At 37.9% G+C, this 20711-nt stretch overlaps 1 protein-coding gene across 1 annotated transcript in view; it reads right to left on the bottom strand.

The window, feature by feature from the left end:
* Nucleotides 1–20711, bottom strand: part of lrrc2 (leucine rich repeat containing 2) — a 123366-nt gene that overhangs the window by 78896 nt on the left and 23759 nt on the right. The window contains exon 4 of the mRNA XM_051929596.1: nt 11406–11562. Coding sequence (XP_051785556.1) covers nt 11406–11562 — 157 coding nt within the window. The remainder of the gene's footprint in view (nt 1–11405; nt 11563–20711) is intronic.

Below are 20711 nucleotides of genomic sequence, written 5' to 3' on the forward strand. Positions count from 1 at the left end.
ACAGGTTGGCACAAGCAACCTTTATAATCTTTTTAAATTAAGCTTTATATGGAAAAATTGGAAAGTAAGGCGAAATGACGAAAACGAGTTAACTGGATTTGACTAAAATGCAATATTAGGTTAAAAAAGTTCCAAAATACTATTCACAAGCAAAATCCACTAAGAGATGCAAGAAAGGGCCCAGAAAATAGAAATCAAACAATACTTAAATGAAGACTCCCAACAAACGTTAGAGGAAGATTTCAGGAGTATTGACGTCAAGGTGGCCTGCCTCTTGGGGTATCACACATACGACACAACGAATGGGCTCACATTTAAAGGGTGTGGACGCTCGAGGCACTGTTGCCCCGTGAAACCCACCAGACAGACGTCCAAGACACACTTGTAAAAACCACCATGAAGAATCTTTAATCATTTTTCTTCAATAAGTGCACAAAGCACCACACACTCAACAATTCTCCAATAATCAATACCATAAATCAATCTTCCACTCCCAGCAACTTAGTCACCCAACCTCCGAACTCCGGCTGTCCTTGCTGGGTCTTCACCAGTCCTTTAAATAGTCCATAACCCAGACGTGTTTCTCCCGGGTTCAACGCCACATCATCCTTCCTCAAGTAGCCCGGAAGTACTGCAGGCTTCCGTCCTCGTGACTCCGAAGTACTTCCGGGTTGTCGTAACAGTTATATTCCCCAGGTTCTTTGTGAACTCCCCCTGGTGGCACCCACGGCACCCAACAGGGCTGAGGAAATGGACTCCATGTCCCAGGGTGCTTTGAGTGAATCCAGGGATCCGTTGCCGTCCAGGGGAGCTGCAACCTAGCGTCCTGGGGGATGCAGTGCCCTGAAAAGGCTGCCTTCCTCCATTCTTTTCTTTCAGGGACGTCCCGGCCGGACTGAACCGCCGGCTGTCCATCACAAGGGACAGAGCACACATAAGAAATAGTAAACAAATCTAATAAAAATAAATCAAAACTAACAAATAGTAACTCAACAATGACAAAAACTATACTCACATTGTAGCAGTTATCAACAACAATATGGCCACGGCGATGTCAAAATGCAAAACAGCAATGCCTGTAAAACAACTGAATAACAAGGTGCTTCAAAGAAGTTATTGTCATAATAACAAAAATATTTAACATATTTAAAATTAAAAACTAAAACTCTGATCGCACTAGGATCATATCTATGCTAATAGCCATGTGTTTCAATAGAAATGACAGGGCTTCCACCTTTAGATGCAGGTAACGTTACTTTCCTATGATGTCACAATCCTAAGTTTTAGTTTTGTAAAGAAGGAGGGGGGGTATGTGTCCATATCATTGCCAGAGGATGACATCAACCAAAACGACAAATACTTTACAAGAGAATATTTGAAAATTGTCAGTTTTCAAACGATGTTACTTGTTCTTGCCAACCCAGAGGAAGCTTACTTCAGACCTGCTAAGTGTCAACTACTACCTGCTGGCTTCAGCTGGCCCTAAAATAATGGAAAGCTGGCTTTAAAAATTCAAAATGTGAACAAAATCCCAAAATATAACTCAAAAAGTCTCACAAGGGAGAGAGCCATCAGTCACTAGTCATATAAATGAAGACTATTTATAAATTGAAAATTTAGCAAAAACTATTCAAAATGACAATAAGGGGATGCCTAAAAAGCCATTCAAGACGAATGAATCCTAATACACAAACCACAAGCAAACTCTAATACCCAGAAATGAAAAAAATCCAAGAAATCAAAAATTTCAAAACATAAAAATACTCACTTTTAACACTAAATACAAACTAACTGTTCTGCTGCTATATATGCTGAATACCTTATATTCTTCCTGAATATAAAGCAAGAAGGAGTAACCACCAGGAATGATGTTAGGGTGACCCTGCCTCCTGTCTCTCCACCCAAAGTCTGCAGAAAATAGCAACACATCTAAAGTCCAAAAACACAATTACAAACATATTGGAAAATACATAAAAATCTGAAAAATAATAATTCAAACTTGACAGTAAAACATAAATAAATTCACACCCACACATATCAGATTAGAGCTGGTGTCATGGTTCAAGGGACAGACAAGCCCAAAGAAAAGTTGGGGTGGAAACCTGGCCACCCCAATTTAATAGTACCTCAACAAAAAAAGAACTTTCCTAGCAAAATAAAGAGGTGGTTGATGGTGCAGGCACACAAAAAAATACAGATGGCCACTGATGGTTGTTTGGTATGATCTGTCTACGGAGATCAAACCAGCAGTATGTTCGGGTCTGGACTGAGACACCACATTCTTATATCGTTCAGACCAGAAGGGGCGGAGCATCCTGGAGGAAAGAAGTCACAGTCATTCTTTCTCAAAGGGTGTCGTCCGGGAGTGCCATCGCATACCTGAGTTGAGCCAATAAGGTCACAGACATGTGTAAGTGACACAGGTTTAGACTTACCTGACTGATGGCATCATTTTTGAGTTACTTTGGGGATATGATCATGGAGTAATAAGATTAATGGAATTAAAAGAGATTCACTACACTCATCTTCATTTATAAATAGAAATAAACATGCAATATTAGTATATGGCAGTGCCTTGAGTTGTGCAGCCTTATTGTGCTGGTATTATACTCTATAACGCTAAACAAACAAATCTGTTTCTTAAATTAAATTTTAATTGTTCTACTAAATTTTACTCTTCTTTCTTTTCACTAATATGGAAAAGATTTTTTTACTCATGATAAGTCTTGATTCTAATAATTAAAATAATTGAAAGAAAAGATAATTGTTACAAAAAACTTCATAGTGTGGGCTACATCTTCCAAAAATATCTATTAAGAGATGTGATGGAAAGAAAAAGCATTCCAGCAACTTTAAATTTAACTATGTGCACAGCTAGAGACCTTAGTATTTGAAAACCACATGCAGTTTCCTTTTGCTTTTTCTACTGCCTAACTATAGCAGAAGAGAAGAGTCTTTGATGAAAATGCATTCTTTTTTCTTGTAAGTGTTAGCCTGTTTCATTTTTATGCAAGTGCTTTTTGTCTTGATGCAAGTCAAAATGAATTTACCATGAACAACCAATTTTCCAGATTGCACATGCAGTATGCTATTTGCCCAAATGACAAATGGGCACTGTCACATAGCACACTATTGCAAAATGCTCTCTTCTTCACTTAAGCAAGTTGAACACACACATTTTTAAAGTACAGTAATTATGGCAATTTTAGCAGGGGGGAAAAATCTGGAATTGCTTATTGCTGTTTACATATTCGGTTATTTAATGCAAACTAACAATATATTAACTGATCTTTATTTTAAAATATTCAAAATACCAGATCAGTCTCAACTACTCGGTTTAGAAATTGGCAAATGTTACAAGAAACAAGTCTGGTTTAAAATGTCAGGCTGAGAAAAAAAGCAGCTACGCTACTGTGCCATCCTGACCTCATTTCTAGATTAAAATTCACACAAAAGAGTCTAATAAAATAATATACCTTCCTCCCATTGCATTACAAATAAAAAAGAATGCTCTGTAAACTATTACAGATATGTGTAGCATATTAGTTCTCAAAGCTCATTTATATTAAAATGAAACAAGAATGTTAACACAAGTGCACAAAACATGTAGCAAAGATAAATTCAAATCTAATAATCACCAGTCCCACATAATCCAGTTATGGACATTGGGAAGCCATAGCTTGTCTTTGCAAAACAGCACTCAAGACAGGAACACTGAATCAGGTGCAACTCTACAGCATTACAGTCAGTCAGTCAGTCATTTTCCAACCCGGGTGGCTCTGAGGCTAGGGATCTGCATTGGCAATCGGAAGGTTGTCGGTTCGAATCCCGTAAATGCCAGTAGGGACTCTGCTCTGTTGGGCCCTTGAGCAAGGCCCTTAACCTGCAATTGCTGAGCGCTTTGAGTAGTGAGAAAAGCGCTATATATAAATGCAAAGAATTATTAATTATTAACTCAGGGTCACGGGGATCTGCTGGAGCCAATTCCAGCCAGCACATGGTGCAAGTCAGGAACAAACCCTGGGCAGGGTGCCAGCCCACCACAGAGCACACACACACACACACACACACACGTACACCCACACACCAAGCACACACTAGGAACAATTTAAGATCGGCAATGCGCCTAACCTGCATGTCTTTGGACTGTTGGAGGAAACCGGAGCGCCCGGAGGAAACCCACACAGATACGGGTAGAACATGCAAACTCCATGCAGGGAGAACCTGGGAAGCAAACCCAGGTCTCCTTACTGCGAGGCAGCAGCACCACTGTGCCACCGTGCCGCCCAATAGCTTTACACGTTCTTGGAAATATCCATAATCATTCACTCAGGATAGTAGTTTACAGCCACTAATTATCCTAATCTGCACATCTTTGGGAAAGGGAAGGAAAACTGGCATAGCTTATAAAAATCCCTTGTGGACATGATGAGACTGCAAATTCTGCACAGGAATGGCCAGGATTTGACTCAAACTCAGGATTTGACTTTTATGATCAATAATAATGTACTAACTAAATTACCTCTTCATTTGTTTACCTGACAAAATTGAACAAATGGTGAAAACTAGTATATATAATCACTGGTGAAACATGCAGCCCTGAAGTCCTAAAATTAAATGCAAATAAAAACCAAGTGAAACATTTTATTTAAAAAAATAAAAATACATTAAAATACCAACATCAAATGATAAATAAAATATACATTGCATAAAATAATTACAAATTATAATTGAAATAAAACTAAGCGAGCCAAAGAAAATACAAAACAGAAGTATTTACAAAACTTCTTTATATAAAACTTCTGTAAAAATAGTTGTTGACCTCCTTGAAGAGAAAATTCTTTTATCATTACTTTAATGTCATCTTAACTACAGTTCTACAAAAATGACTCGTAGAGCTGTCCATGAGAAAAAACAGGCAAATCCAAAATAAAGGCGAATTTGTTGAATGTTTGTCCTTGAGTTTTTTCAGTGGTCATTGCAAACGTTGGGAAATTCAGAAATTGCCTTCTCTTAATTTTAAAAGGCATTGTTTGGTCTTCAGTAGACATATCCATGTGAGGTAAAAAAAAATCTTGGCAATGGAAGATCCGGTGATGACCTCAGCTTCAGGTACGTTTTGAAGGAGATTCGTTACCACAATCTGGAGCTGTTGGCTATTCAGGAATGACACTTCACAAGCGTACTCTGAAATAAGGAATACTCGTCATGGTTCTCATGGTAATAAAGGAATAGATAGATAGATAAAGTATCTATCTATCTATCTATCTATCTATCTATCTATCTATCTATCTATCTATCTATCTATCTATCTATCTATCTATCTATCTATCTATCTATCTATCTATCTATCTATCTATCTATTCCTTTATTACCATGAGAACCATGACGAGTGTTCCTTATTTCAGAGTACGCTTGTGAAGTGTCATTCCTGAAGGTGTCAAAAAGTTAATGAACTCAACAGGGATGTTAAGTTGCTCATTTTCCTGTTTAGAATCAATGCTAACTGTACTCAAGCACACCATCAGCTTGCATATTATGGATGTGTGAATGTCAATGAAATCATTGTGCTTAAGGCAAAGGATGATGTTGCTTTTTATTTCATTTAGTAATACAGGCTGAATACTGTAGATGACCCAAAAGTTTCCTGAATTAAACTCAAAATAAACGCACATATGTACCGTGTCCTGGGGGATTATCAATAGTTGGGCTTGTGGGGACCATACTTTAATTACAATAAACTTTTTTTGCCTTCAAGTACAGTGCCCACCAATTTGCTACAAACTAGCATTTTGTAAATTTCCTGAACATATCAATTGAAAAGCTTTGAGTAAGACCAAGATCAAGGTTCTAGTCCTATTAGTTTGCAAGTAATTGAGTGACAGACAGACAGACGTTAGTATTTTATATTTATAGATTATCTGTAGATATACCATTCATAAGTTGTACTTAGATTATTATATGCATAACAGTTCTGAAAAAATGAAGTTGTTCACCTTAATAGAGGCTAATGGCCTGGCTTGGTGAGCTTTGTAATAGCCAACAATAAACAATTAGAATTGTACTGCCAAGAGGTGGAAAAGAGTCAGGCCACAAGGGCAGCGAATGAGTATCAAGAGATAAATCATAAGTCAGTAATATAAGTCAAAACTAATAAATCAAGCCTGTCCTACAAAACTAGAATGTAAACCAAAGTCGTAGTCAGTAACACAATCGCTAGCTTTTTTGTTTCCCAGAAAACCTGCATTATTATTTGTACATGTCTTCCAGAGTGTATCAACAAATTTAATATTAACTTAAAAGCATTAATACTTTGGTAAACGTTGAATGTAAACTTTAAATACCGTTAAAATTAACTTGAACTAATACTTAAGACTTCCAGACAGTAGCCACAAACTTATATAATGAGTCACTTACAAATAATATTGCTATGTGTACTTTTGCTTCTAATGATATCAAATATTCGATGAAAATGCTGTTCATATAAATAATAACCTTTATATCAGATCATTATATCATAATTATATAATAATCAATATCAAAATTCAATATTAGTGTTGTGTTTCAAGATTCTGTTTCCTGTTTCAAAATATCTATTACTATAGGTAATAATCGAGTAATACTGATTTGAGACATGCAATGTTCATGTTGAAATAAAGGGAGCTGTAAAGTTGAGGTGCAAATAAATATATGTGTATATCTGGTGAGAAGAAATTAAATAAAATGAGATCTGTTTACTGTAAGTGATCTTAACTATATTACATTGACTTACTGATTGTTTCAGAATTGCTTTCAACACCCTGCTACACATTTACAAACTCAGAAACTGAGTTTCCTACACCAGATACTGTATCTAATTGCTTAACTCATGTTAACCTTACATACCAATGAGACATTTCAAAGACTCTTAAATGTTTTGCAAGAACCCGATATCCTGATATCATCTGTCTAAGAAGCTCTTTCTGTAATTGCATCCATTTAACGGTTTCTGGAAGGCTCCTCTACCACATTCTGAAACTCACATTACTGTATGCTTGTCTGGTAGAGAGCTTTCCAGACTTTTTCCATAGCAGCCCCCCAACGTCTTCCAAAGTTCTGTTCAATACCCAAATACACTCGGCCTGCATATTTACATAAGAAGCTACATCAGCAGCAGAAGGAAAAAGCCATGTTTACATTTGCAAAAATTTTTCATTAAAGATTTACTATCGATGGCAACTCACAAACTGTATGACTAATGAGTTTTACAAATTTATTTTAATATTATGTCAAATGTGAGACAAGATAACTTGTATTTGGTCATCAAGCATGTGTAAACATTCTACTTTTAACATATCATATTTGTTAATATCAAAGATTTAAAATCACAATTTTAAAGAGCTTTTTCCATGTCAGGAATGCTCATTTCGTTACCTCAGCCAACACGCAGTTAACATGGCATCTTAGGTGGCTGCTGGCTTAACATAGGCAGTAAGGAGATCATGGGTTTGCGTCCTGGGTTCCCCCATGGTGTAGTGCTTTGAGTAGTGAGAAAAGCGCTATATAAATGTAATGAATTCTTATTAATATACAATGCCTAAAGCATACTGTAAATGTAAAGAGAAATAAATATTAAGGTCACCTGAATTGCATTTATGCTGTACCTGTAAAGGAGTGAAAAGAATAATGGAGTTTAATTTAGTCCTGCATGTTGTTCAATTAGGGCGGTATGGTGGTGCAGTAGTAGCGCTGCTGCCTTGCAGTTAGGAGACCTGGGTTCACTTCCCGGGTCCTCCCTGCGTGGAGTTTGCATGTTCACCCCGTGTCTGCGTGGGTTTCCTCCGGGTACTCCAGTTTCCACCTACAGTCCAAAGACGTGCAGGTTAAGTGCATTGGCGATTCTAAATTGTCCCTAATGTGTGCTTGGTGTGTGTGTGTGTGTGTGTGTGTGTGTGTGTGTGTGCGCACCCTGCGGTGGGCTGGGATTGGCTCCAGCAGTAGTTAGGATGTAGTGGGTTGGATAATGGATGGATGGATGGATGTTGTTCAATTACTTCTGACTCCTGTCCTCAGCAAAAAAGTATTAATTCAGGTCAGGTCCTGTGTGTGTGCGACAACTTAACACCATTCGGTTCCACTTTGATAAAGTCATTTGTGCACTCTCAAAATCTCATTTTTGTGAAGGGCCTTGTTTCAGGTGTCACAACCATTTGAACTCTGCAATGTTTCACCTGATTATGAGTCATACACATTTGTTTATATTAAACATGTTATTCTTTGCTGATGCATATCAAGTAAAAAACTAAAAATAATAATGAGAAGTATAAAAAAGCACATATGAAACAAGGGTATATGCAGCACCCAGAATATTGAAGCTATTTTTGTGTTGTGAACTAGAGTGTTCCTAAGCATAAAGTCCCAGACAATGACTTAAAACGCCCACTAGAGGGGGAAAAACTGTCAAACCTTGGGTAGTCAGAAAAAAGGGCAACATAGATCTCTCCAAAAGGTATTCAATGTTAGCCTCATAAATTCACACCTTATCCTCCAGATCAAAAAACTCATCGTCATCCTCCAGATCACATATTCTGTCCAGGAAAGAAGAGGCCTTAACTAGGTTGTCCTGTATGTCCAGTAAGTGATTATACATACACAAGCATACAATCGGAGACAGGCCAGGGCATTATAATAATCATGGAAGTAGCCATTCATCAAGCTGAGAGATTTTCAAAAATTGCAACTCTGTTTGCATGGAGCTTCTGCGTAATTGACTTTTTTTTACTTTTAAGGCAGTTCGGTTTTTTGCATTAGTGGTGGTGATGAGTTTCTATGTCATTATTCTGTATTCGTCTTGTGAATATTTTGAACTTTGAACTCTTGTTCTGTTTTTTTAATTTCCCCTTTGGATTGTTTATTGGTATATTGTTTGCTTTGGATTGCCGTTGTTGTCACATGTAATTCCTTGGCCTTTTGTGCTTCTCATAGCTTTATTTGGTTACAGAGCATTTTTTGTTAAAATAAATTATTTTATTTATAAGGATTCTTCATTGCCCTCTTTGTTACTAGCTGGGGTTTGATGGTGTGCATTTTCCAAAAATTTTCTTTGGGACTTTGTGCTTGGGAACACTCTAGCTTGAGTGTATTTATTGTAGGAAATGTCCAGCCTTCTACATTGGTGAAATAGGCAGATGATTAGCATTCACAGTGTTAAGATCCAAGGCCTTACACAGCGTATTGTAGAACACTTCACATCCCTTGATCATGGACACACTGATCTCTGTGTTTGTGTTTTTTTACAGAGCTTCAATGACACTTTTCACAGAAAATCAGAAGATGCTAAGGTCAGTCTCAGCTTAGGTTCACATACTGTATTTCTCCAGGTTGTACTGACCAACTAACTTTTTAATCTCTCTCTTCATCTTCTCTAATGGCAGCTTTTCATGCCTACTGTACTATTACCTTTTTGCTTTTCTTCTGCCTTGGTTTGTTCCCTTCTTCCCCTTTAACCTGTTTTTTCAGTTGCACCCTGATGAAGGCTAAAAAGCCAAAACTTTGTGTCATTTACCCTCTTTTCTTTTCAGAATGGGGATAACCTTTAACCCTTTTTTCCCTTTGCAGATGCTGAGATGCACGCTAATGCAGCCCTTTACTAACTATACAGTATTTGAATAAATCTTATTTTTCATATGAGTACTGGAAACTTAATTTTTGTCTAATTTGACATGTCTGCCGCATATATCCTTTCTCTGCATTGAAAATTTAAAACAATTTACTGCATTACCTTTGCAATACCCTTCAAGCCACATTGATACACTATGTAGCATATTTTTTTAAATGTTTTTTTGCATAACTTGCATACATTTCCCTTTTTTCACGTGTGTCATCTCCAGCCACATCAGTTTCCTTCCACATCTCGAAAATGAATTAGCAGCTGTACATTGGCCAATGTGGGTGTGTGCATGGGCATAACTGTGACCTGCAATGCATGGACATCATGCCCACTATTTGTGCCTGTCTTGCACTTCATTATGCACTTCATTATGCAATCCTGTAATGAAATGAGCTGAATTGGATAATGCATTGATGGATGGGTAGTCCACACACACACAATAAAATCAGGAGTGGTATCCCCTAGACTTTTTCATATACTCAGATATGGGTATAGATATTTGAGGAGTAAACCGCAAGAGAATGATTATACTTTTATATTATGTTCATTAAAGAACCATCAACAACAAATCAAATCAAATTAATAATATATTAAGCAATTATTATAAAAGTAAAGTTGAATAAATTGGACTCTGCAGCTGCATGAATAAAAGGTAAAGTACCCCTTCTGGTTAGCGGAAATAGCCCAAACGTTGATAGAAATCTAACTTTTGTACCTAAGGTTGACCTAAGTGACAGTGTGCTCAAGTTATCGTGTTTACATACACTGTAATGGACAGCCGGGTCCCATGCCCGGCAGGGACGCCCCTGCTGCATCTGTTCCGGGGGAGCAGCCATGGACAGTTCAATACCTCCCCCGGGACGTTTGATGGCAGCCTCCCTGGTGGACAATGATTCCCCAACCTAGCGCATGGCTCCATGGGAGATGGAGTCCTCCACAGCCTGGTTGGGGGCTCGGATGGCCGCTAGGGGGAGCTGCAGGGAGTCAGCAGCCCGGCTGGTCAAATCTTCAGCCCCACCTGGAAGTGCAATTAGAACCAGGTGGTCAAGCACCTGGAATGCTTCCGGGTGGGTTATAAAAAGGGCCAGCCACAACCACTCAGAGAGACAGAGTTGGGAGGAAGGAGACGACGCTTGTGGAGGAGTGGTGGTGAAAAGGAAGGAAGGATTGTTGTGTGGTCTGGAAAAGAGTGTTTTGGGACTGTGTATTGCCTGTGGGTCACGGGGAAGACGTGCGCCCACGGGTGAAGAAAAATAAAAGTCCTTGTGCTTTATACGTGCCTCTGTGTCCTTCTGTGCCGGATCGGGCGCCTATATAGCGCCTTTTCTAGAACACACACACACAGACACACAGACATAATTCCAAAGATGGTATTTTTGGATTCAGGGAGGTCTAAAACATTGAGACTCATCAAAATCTTGAAATTGAATTTTTGGACGATTACTTTCGTATATTTCGTATACGGGAAAGTAAAAAAGACCACCAGCTAAACTCATTCAATTCAAAACAACTCAATTCAAAACAACATTTTAGGCTGTTCCTTAATATACTGTATATTTTGGATATTAAAAGTTTTTTCTCTTGTATATTACTTTACAATAATGTATACAGCAATTGTATTAATATTTCAGTTTACCATAATTTTTAAAGATTTTAGTGAATGCCTGTTTTTTAAATACTCTAAAAAAACAGAACCTTGTCAAATAATACCATATGAAAATTGAACGTTTTAGAGTATAAGTCAAGTTTCACTTACCTATCTCAGGTGGTAGCTCTCGAATGCCATTGTGCGACAGCTGTAAAACTTTCAAATCTTGAAACATCTCAATATATCCTGGAATTTCCTGTATGCTTGTCCTATTTATGTGCCATTGTCGGACATTAACCATTTCTTTCAAATAATCTGGGATCTCCTACAAATATAACAAGAGTAAATAAAATAAAAGCAAATAATAAGCTTCTCCATATGTAATCAGGTCATTTTCTTACCTGTTTAATCCAGACCAGGGTCATGTTTGGGGGCTGGAGTCTATTCCAGCAAAGCTTGGACAGGGCGACAATCAGTTGCAGGGTGAACACACACTCACACACACTAGAGCCAACTTATTGTTGCAAATTCAACTGTAGGAGGAAACCCAGTCAAGCACAGGGAGAACATGCAAACTACACACAGGGAGTGACCCGGAACATGAACCCTAATCTCCTTACAGAGAGGCAGCAGCACCACCATGCCACTCTAATTATGGACTGCCATTTTCTAATCTTAAGCATTATCTCATTGCATTACAAGGATTAATTCAATCAATGATTGACCCTTTTTTGTCTTTCACATTCAATCTGTAACTGTTTTTTAAAGTAAGACATACTATAGCATATCTAAATATATCAGTAATAAATATTCATTGACTGCTCACTAATTGAGGGAAAACTGTCACCTAAAACTGTAACTTTGCTCTGCCATCTGAGTGTCAGCTTTCTCCAAGATCATTATTAGCTGACATTTTGTTAAATCTGTGAAAGAGCTGGCTTATCAAATTCTCCCAACTGTTTATTCAAATAATATGCATCACAAAACCATTCAGTGTTCAGGAGAAAATAAGCATTTAATCAGATGCCCCATATGCTCTAAGCATGAAAGACTGGCTGAGTTGCTAATTAAAACTGACAAGCATTCAGATTTTAGTGGGGCGTGAATTTGTACCAGGATGTTTCATGTTTCTGCCACCTTCATCTTCCTTTTGCCCTGCTTTGTTCATCTCAGCTATGAGTTGACGGAAGTGAGTTTAATTACAAATAGCACCATCCATCTATACATCTCCTTGTTTTAAATTATTCCAGGACAGGAGGCAGGGAGTTTGAGCATTTTTGACAGCATCAGACATAAGAAAAGAAACAATGCTGGACAGAACAAACTCACTTACACTGAGCCATGTAGGAAACTCCATTTTATGTAATCTGCATGTCTTTGTGGATGTTAGAGAAAAATGAAGCATGCAGAGACACTAGAAGAATATGTAAATTCTATGCAGACAGTGACCAGGTCAGAAATCTAACACAGATCCCTGGAGCTTTGAGGCAACAACTCTAACTAATGTGCCGGCCAAGGATAACACCCTCTCTGCTTTTTTCTTCATGCCAAGTCGGATGCCTCCAGTATATTTATGACTACATAACAGCAAAACAACACAGGAGTTCACTCTCATGTGATCATAGAAACACCAAGTGATCCAAACCAGGAAAAGATCAATGTGATACACTGCACCTTATTATAGCACGTAATTACCATGGCACCGTTAGCAAAAGAAACTTTTGTAGCAAATTAGTCAGCCTCTCTTAATTTTAAAACACACTGTGATTCAAAAAGATTTATCCGATTTCAAAATTATTTATTTCACCTGTAAATCATTACAGAACAATGCAGTAAATTGCAAATGGTTTAGGTGAGCATAAAGTTTATTATGTAATTTTTCAAGTGCTCAATATGACCTCCTCCAGGTGTATGGACAACATCAACACGATAGTCAAATTCATCCCATTCTCAATTGAGCATGTCGGGTGTCACTGTACTCGCGGCTCTTTCAATGCAAATTCGGGAATCATCCAGTGTTGTTCGGAGTAGTGGCACATAAGCAGAATTCTTAACATAGCCACACAAAAAAAAGTCATACGGCGAGAGATCTGTTGGACTCATGCATAACGGCATGCGTAGAATTCACACTAAAACATGGCGTTAGGACAAAATCAGAAATATGCACACACACAAAAAAATCCAGATGCATAAATCTGTGCGTTCCCCAACTTCCACGTTGTTCCGCTACATAAATCCCGATCAGCGTGAAAAGTAACGCACGTGCATGCGCCTGCTGCCACTCCCCAACTCCTCCCAGAATTGCGCCTCTTTGAATATACAAATCAATATAAATAGCCCTTAAGCTCAGCCTTCTGTGAAAAGGCAATGGCAAAAGCATGGGGAAAATAGAAGAATTTCAGTGAATACCAAGTGGAGGACAGGAAAAACTTACTATTTGTTGGTTTTAACAGTGGTATAAACAACAAAAGGAAGTCGATCGAGTGACATAGACTGTCGGAGAAACACAAAAGCTCAAGTTCACAAAGTCGCACAGTGCCCGAAATACAAAAGAAGTTGTTATATATCAAAATCGCTGTGAAAAGGCGAGTCGTAGCCCACCGTCTGAGTGTCATATGAAAGCTTATTAGGGTACAGAGAAAAGAAAAAAAATAGGCACACGGTGGGAAAAAAGCTCGAAATGTCAACTTTAATCTCGAAATTTCCACTTTAATTGGGTAGCTTATTTTGTCATTAAAGTAGAACATCATAAACTTCATCTTTAAATCGTTTAATTTACTAGTTTCTCAAATACCATCTTAACTAGGGAATCCATTCCCGGACGGGTTTATCCATTCCCGGGTATTCGGGAATCCAGCATGTCATTCCCGGGAATCCCGGGCTCCCGGGGATGACACAGTGCACGGGCATCTCACATGTGAACGGTTTTAGAACGAGCGACACTTATTTTTAATAAAACTACTGCAATATGTTGACACCAATAAAAGACTAACCTTAACTACTAGCAGTTCATGCTATCATATAAGTACATGTATCTAGTTAGTTGTGTTAATAAGAGCGTAGAAAGCAAAACGTGTCGAGGGTGCGGTCGTCCAGGCAAGTGCGCACCTTCATGCAGAGTACGCTAGCTGCTGAGAAAGCATGCTCTGCCTCCACTGAAGTAGACGGCACAGTCATCAGATGCTGATATGCTTGTTCTAAACAACCTCCTATGCTTGCCGTTGCTCTGAAACACTGCCATTTTAGCTTTTACTGATGCATCCAGTTTCTTCTCATCATTCTGTTTTTAGCACAGATAATGCGGATGCAACAGACTGACGCATTGCAATTTCAAGTTGCAGTTCAAAGCTGTCAACAGCACAGACGTCAATGAACTCTGCCCCATCCTGGCATTCGTGAGCTGCAGAGTGCAGACACCTCCCAGTCCACTGTGCTCAGTCAGCCGGGAGACTGACTGCTGCTGGTCTGTTGTTGACTGAATTAATCAGCAACACACTACACCATGGGCCAAAAAAACGTGCCACTTAATCATTTTCAACTATAACTCTGTTATTTCTTGAACGATTTTTACACTTTTACACGCTATATATGCAAGCTTGGTCGTTCCCGTTTCCCCGGGAATTACAGTAGTTTAATTCCCAGAAATGAAAAATGTCGGGAGCCCAGGAATGGATTCCCTAATCGTAACATAAAGAGGCACATTAAATGCTTTGTTTTGTATATGTTCTTCTATGTGCTCTATGTGTGTGAATCACTTTGAAATCGGATGAATCTTTTTGAATCACCCTGTATAATCCCTTTCAAGTTAAACAGTGTCATCTGTACAAATTAGTGTTGAGTTGGCCTAAATTCATCAACACTGGACTGTCCAACTTAAACATACAAATTTTCAGTTTTTCTAGTTCTTAGCTAAGTTAGGCTAGCAGAATCATATCATTTTTGAAATTATTATATTATAAATATATTATATTTCTATGCTGACTTGTTAATAATAATTTAAAATGCCACAGCAGTTCATCAGTCTAACTTTGACTGTAAATCTGATATTGTGGATTTGTCCTCTTTAAATGAAACTGAAGCCAAATGAGATGTAAAGATGAAATTAGATCAGATTCATACTGACTTAGGCAATAGACATGATAAAGCAAACAGTCTAGCAAACAAATGTATGAGGGTGAATTTCAGCAGGTTTCATTCCCTCTATCCACAGAAATCTCACTATGGCACATTGTTCAACAATGGTGCAGTCCCACAGCGGAGTGTTCATGTTCATTTAACCTCTAACACTCTAACTACCTATTAAAATCTTGGAAGACACATTAACATACTGGAAAACCTCATGTAGTTCACTGCATTCATTTTCTTTTTTTTAATGCATTTCTTTATAGTACAAAATTCATCTGTTGCGATTGGTAATGGTTGTCTATCTGTCCTTTGGTCTACCATTCTGTATGAAACAACTGGGTTCCCATCTAACTAATTTTATTTAAATTAGACACATTTATTCTTCAAGAATATTTGTTAGTCATCCGTCAGTCATTGTCCAACCCGCTATATCCTAACACAGGGTAGAAAGTTTTGAAATTTCAAAATCTCATACTGAAAAGCATTTGCAATTTTACAAAACCATTTATCTTAAAACGGGGAAATGTTCAGTGCAGCTTTAATTACAGATTAGTTTACTGTATCAAGTTTTCCTGGAGAGAGGTCGCTTCACCTTGTACGGTATGTATATTTTCCTCTTTTATATCCAACTGCTACTCCTGACAGCTAAATGGATCCCCAATTAAAGTTAGTGATGCTGTTTATGTTGTATCATTATTATTAAAATATACAAAGAATATTATGAGATAATGATTCATTACATGATGACATGAGTAAACATAAATTAAAAAGTGCTGCCTCACAACTCAAGGAACCTGTGTTCTTCTTGCCCTGAGCTTGTTACTATCTGCCTGGAGTCCCTATATTCTCCCTATGACCTTAACAGTCTCTTCTAAGTAATTTGGTCTTCTCTTTCCTTTCATTTCATGCAAGTAAGCTTAACTGTCCTCTGTAAGTTGGACCTGAATGAGTGAGCGTAGACGTATGTGTGAATTCGCCTCTGTGGGACTGAGCCAGGACTTGAACACATGTCCCTGAAGGCAAAAATACTGAAGGTAAAAATACTGTACTAGTATGACACGTGATAAATCCATCAATTATCACTTGATACTGTTGTTAAGTCAAACATTATTAACATTTGTAAATCCCAGTTTCACATTTAATTCATTAACACAGAGCTGCAATTCCAAATATTCACAAGTTTTAAATTTATGTGAATACCCATTGACACAGATGAGCCATGCATTAGCAGCAAAACAAAAATACAACAGAAATTGAAATATTATTCAAAAACGATACTGCTCTGCTGAAATATACGACCAAAGTCAATGAGCTATGGTCTACGTTTCCAAGATAGAAATGTGAATAAATCTTTCAGCAGCAGTGTGAGAGAAAAAAAAGACTCAAGATGAACAGTATGCCAAATAGATGGGACTGAGCTAAAAATAACCTTGATGCTGACCTTCTCTATGAAAGCTGGTGGGCAATATTCCCAATATTGCTTTGTAGATACTAAATGCTGAAAAACATATCTAGTACTATTACATGTAAAGTTTTGCAATATATCAAAACTACAGCCTTTCACACTGTGTAACTTTGTCACATTTCTTTAAAAGATTTTTAAAGAACGTCTGCTTTCTTTTGATTTAAAGACGGACATAGTCAACACTTGTCAGTGTCAATTGATTCATTTTATATAGTGTCATTTATAATGATAACCACTCACTTTAAAGTGATGTACATGAATAGTTTAGCAAAACATTTACATTGTCAGAAATTACAGGATTGTAAAAGTTATGTGACTTACTCATAAGGAAAGATTTAAAATATTGGTCTTTGGGTTTCAAACCCTTATTATTACTCGGTTGGCTACGACAGAACAATTAATCATTGATCAAGTTGCAAGGTGTCAAAGTTTGCTCCTTCTCTCCATGACACCAGTACGAGGGTAAAAAAGGGAAACCTGATAGGACTGGATGTTCTCAAGTTCATTTCACCCCTAGACTGATAAAGAGATAATACTTCACCCTACTCACTGTGTGTCTATTGTGCTAAAAGAAACCTGAGCACCTGCTTTAAGCAAACGCTACATTACGCAACTTCAAGTTGTAGGATATGTTACAGATCTCAACACCAGACTAGGTAAGTTTACATGACCGAAAACTCATTGCCCCTTTTGCTGACAGCCAATAGTGTGCTGCCTGACAGAGCTAGTGTTGTACAAAGATTTAACAGGTATTTGCCCCTACGGCCTGTTGGATTTTGTCGGGGCAAGTCACAGACTAGTTGAAGTGAGTCTCTAGATATGTCACATTTATGCGACTGGCCTTCACGGGAACACGCTGCTGTCTGCCTCTAACTTGCTAAGAATATGTAATTGAAAGCTACGATTAAAAATCTCTGCAAAAATCTATAATGTGACATGGCCTTTAAAAGAAACCAGGAGTCCAGGAAGGACTAAGGAGACTACTATCTTAAAATTAGGAAAAGTCAATGCAGAATGTCTTGTAAAGACCATCTTTTGAAAGATCCATTCGCCAGTGGACTAATATAAGGTACTGTAAATACCATTTTCTGTAGTAAAGGTGGAATGGCTGGAGTGGAAGTTTCTTTTCAGGTCAGCAGGGCCTCCCACTGCTGTTACAAGGGGACAAACGTTATTTTTTTATGTCACACATGTATTTTTTTCTCCATGTTTGAGACATTTGTATAGAGATTTTTAGCCTTAGAAAACTGAAATGTTTTATTCATTCCATGCTATAGTCTTATTATAATAATGCCTTGTACCTCACTGCATTTCCATTTTGTTTCTTGTGCTTGCTGCTTATTTTTGTAGCTCTGTTTCCATGAAGGCACATTTCTGAGGGTGCACTCTTATAGGTTATGCCACGTAATGTCACTAATGCAACATTTTATGAGGCCACTCCAAGTGCTTTGTCCAAAATTGTGTTTAAAAACATTCTTATTATGCTTTATCTGAATAGTTCTCTGTTTTTTTACTGGTAGCTTGTTTCTTTTAGACCTTAAATGCTGTCTCATATTTGGGTTATGGTGATCATTCTATTGCCTTCCACTTTGTTTAAGCTTGTTTTTTGACTTACATTCCTCTCCTGCTCCTTACTCTGTTACCCATATGGCATGCAATTGTTTCATTGCAGCCATATAAGATAAAACTGAAATGCAATAAAATTAAATTTCCTATAATGGAATATCAAGAATAGTTAAGAAGTTTCAACCACTTTGAAGCTTGAATCTTCTCAGTTATAATGAAGGTCTTCAGCCACAGCCACTGTATCACTATTCGATCTGTACTGAATTCAATGTTACACAACAAAACTGAAGCTACAATTAGAGATGTTTTCAGTGTTCATCCTTATCTGATATTAAGGTTTAAGAAGTGATTTTAACATCCATCCATCCATTCATTTTCCAACCCGGTGAATCTGAACACAGGGTCACGGGGGTCTGCTGGAGCCAATCCCAGCCAACACAGGGCAAAAGTCAGGAACCAATCCCGGGCAGGACACCAATCCACCGCATGTCATACACACACACACACCCACACCAAGCACACACTAGGGCCAATTTAGGATCGCCAATGCACCTAACCTGCATGTCTTTGGACTGTGGGAGGAAACTGGATCACTCGGAGGAAACCCACGCAGACACGGGGAGAACATGCAGACTCCACGTAGGGAGGACCCGGGAAGTGAACCCAGGTCTCCTTACTGCGAGGTAGCAGGGCTACTACTGCGCCACCATGCTGCCCCTGATTTTAACATTTCAGTATTATTTTTATTTGTTTATTTCCTCATTACATGGAATATGTCACATATTTTGTGACCTTGTTGTTGTGATGCTAGATGCTGAGAGACATGTAAACCATGCATTACATGATGTGTAGTGTCACAGCAGCCAGCTATTTACTGTCAAACCATTTGTTAAAGGGTATCCAAACTTTGTTAAAAAAGGAAAGACCTTGCAAAATAAATCACAAATTTAGAATCTATAATTTAAAATCACTAAATAGAAATCTAAATTTAGAATCACAAAATAAATCATTTTTAACCAAACACTTTATTAAAAAGTTAATTTCTATCTTTAACCATTGGCCAGATTAACAGCATCAAGTGTAATGTGTTTGTATAAACTTCTTGTCCGTCTCTATTTCCAATGATTTGGCTATCACTTCGTCAGGCTGCTTTCATTTGGGTCACCCATAAAAATCCATGCTGCTAAGATTTCCTTTTCCGTCTTCATCAATTGTATGATGTGCGTTGTGTTGGTCACGATACCTTTCAAGACTCAGGCACATTTGTTTCTATATTTTCCTTCTTCTTCTTCTTGGTTTACTGCATTACCTCTGCATTACTGCATTACTTCATTTGCCTTTGAAGAATAAGTACATGCATGCTCCTTCTAACACTGAATGCCGCAACTCAATTTCTGACACATTTCAAACACAATGAGGTCCAACCCATTCACTAGCTGCAGTACAATACACGAGCAGCACTATTACTGAATTCTGCACGTGACACTTCTACTCATCTTCTAAATGATGAAGTCAAGCCCGCTGTTATATCCTTCTTTCACCAATGAAACAAATCTGCAACAGTGATCCAGTGAAGCTGAGTGCACCTGTGAGACTCATTCATCTCTTTAGTGCTCCATTTACGTCTTCTCTGTCTTGCTCTATTTCATTTTAGTCCAAGTCAAAGACCACCTTCAATGTCAGTCGCTTGTTATAAAGAGATGAAAATTGTTATTGTATTATTATTAGGCCTGGGAAAGTTAACACGTTAATTTTTGCGATTGATGTGGCCTGTTTAATGCATTAAAAAATATTGTCGCATCCAGGGCCGACAACGAGGCAAACGCCTCAGGAAGTGCTCTGGTCAGGGTGGCATTTTCATGTGTTTTTCTTTTTTTTTAACATAATGAAACAATAATACAAAGGAGTTAAGTGTATACCTAAACAATCATATACACATCCAGTACCATATTTATATACTACCTTTAAACATATTATGTATTAAATATTAAGTAAAATTTTCATTTAAAGGTTTAAAATTTCATATTAAGCCGTTCACAACAATACGCCACATGTCAATATGTAGCCCTGATGTTCATTTTCTTGATTTATACCTACTGGCAGGTACAGGGGCATGGTAGGAAAGGGGTGTGGGTTATGGCAGCCCTGCTGCGATGCTAGAGAAAAATTGCAAAGGTAAAAGTTATACTCTTTTTTTTTTTCACTTCATGTTTCTCGATTCATCGATTCAATGTCATATCCCATAAGTGCTAAATAAGTTATCTTTGAGTGGCACTTAAACCAAAATAAGTGTCTAGTACCATCCATCCATCCATTAT

Source organism: Erpetoichthys calabaricus, chromosome 7, assembly GCF_900747795.2.
Source record: "Erpetoichthys calabaricus chromosome 7, fErpCal1.3, whole genome shotgun sequence".
In the NCBI taxonomy this organism is placed as follows: Eukaryota; Metazoa; Chordata; class Cladistia; order Polypteriformes; family Polypteridae; genus Erpetoichthys; species Erpetoichthys calabaricus.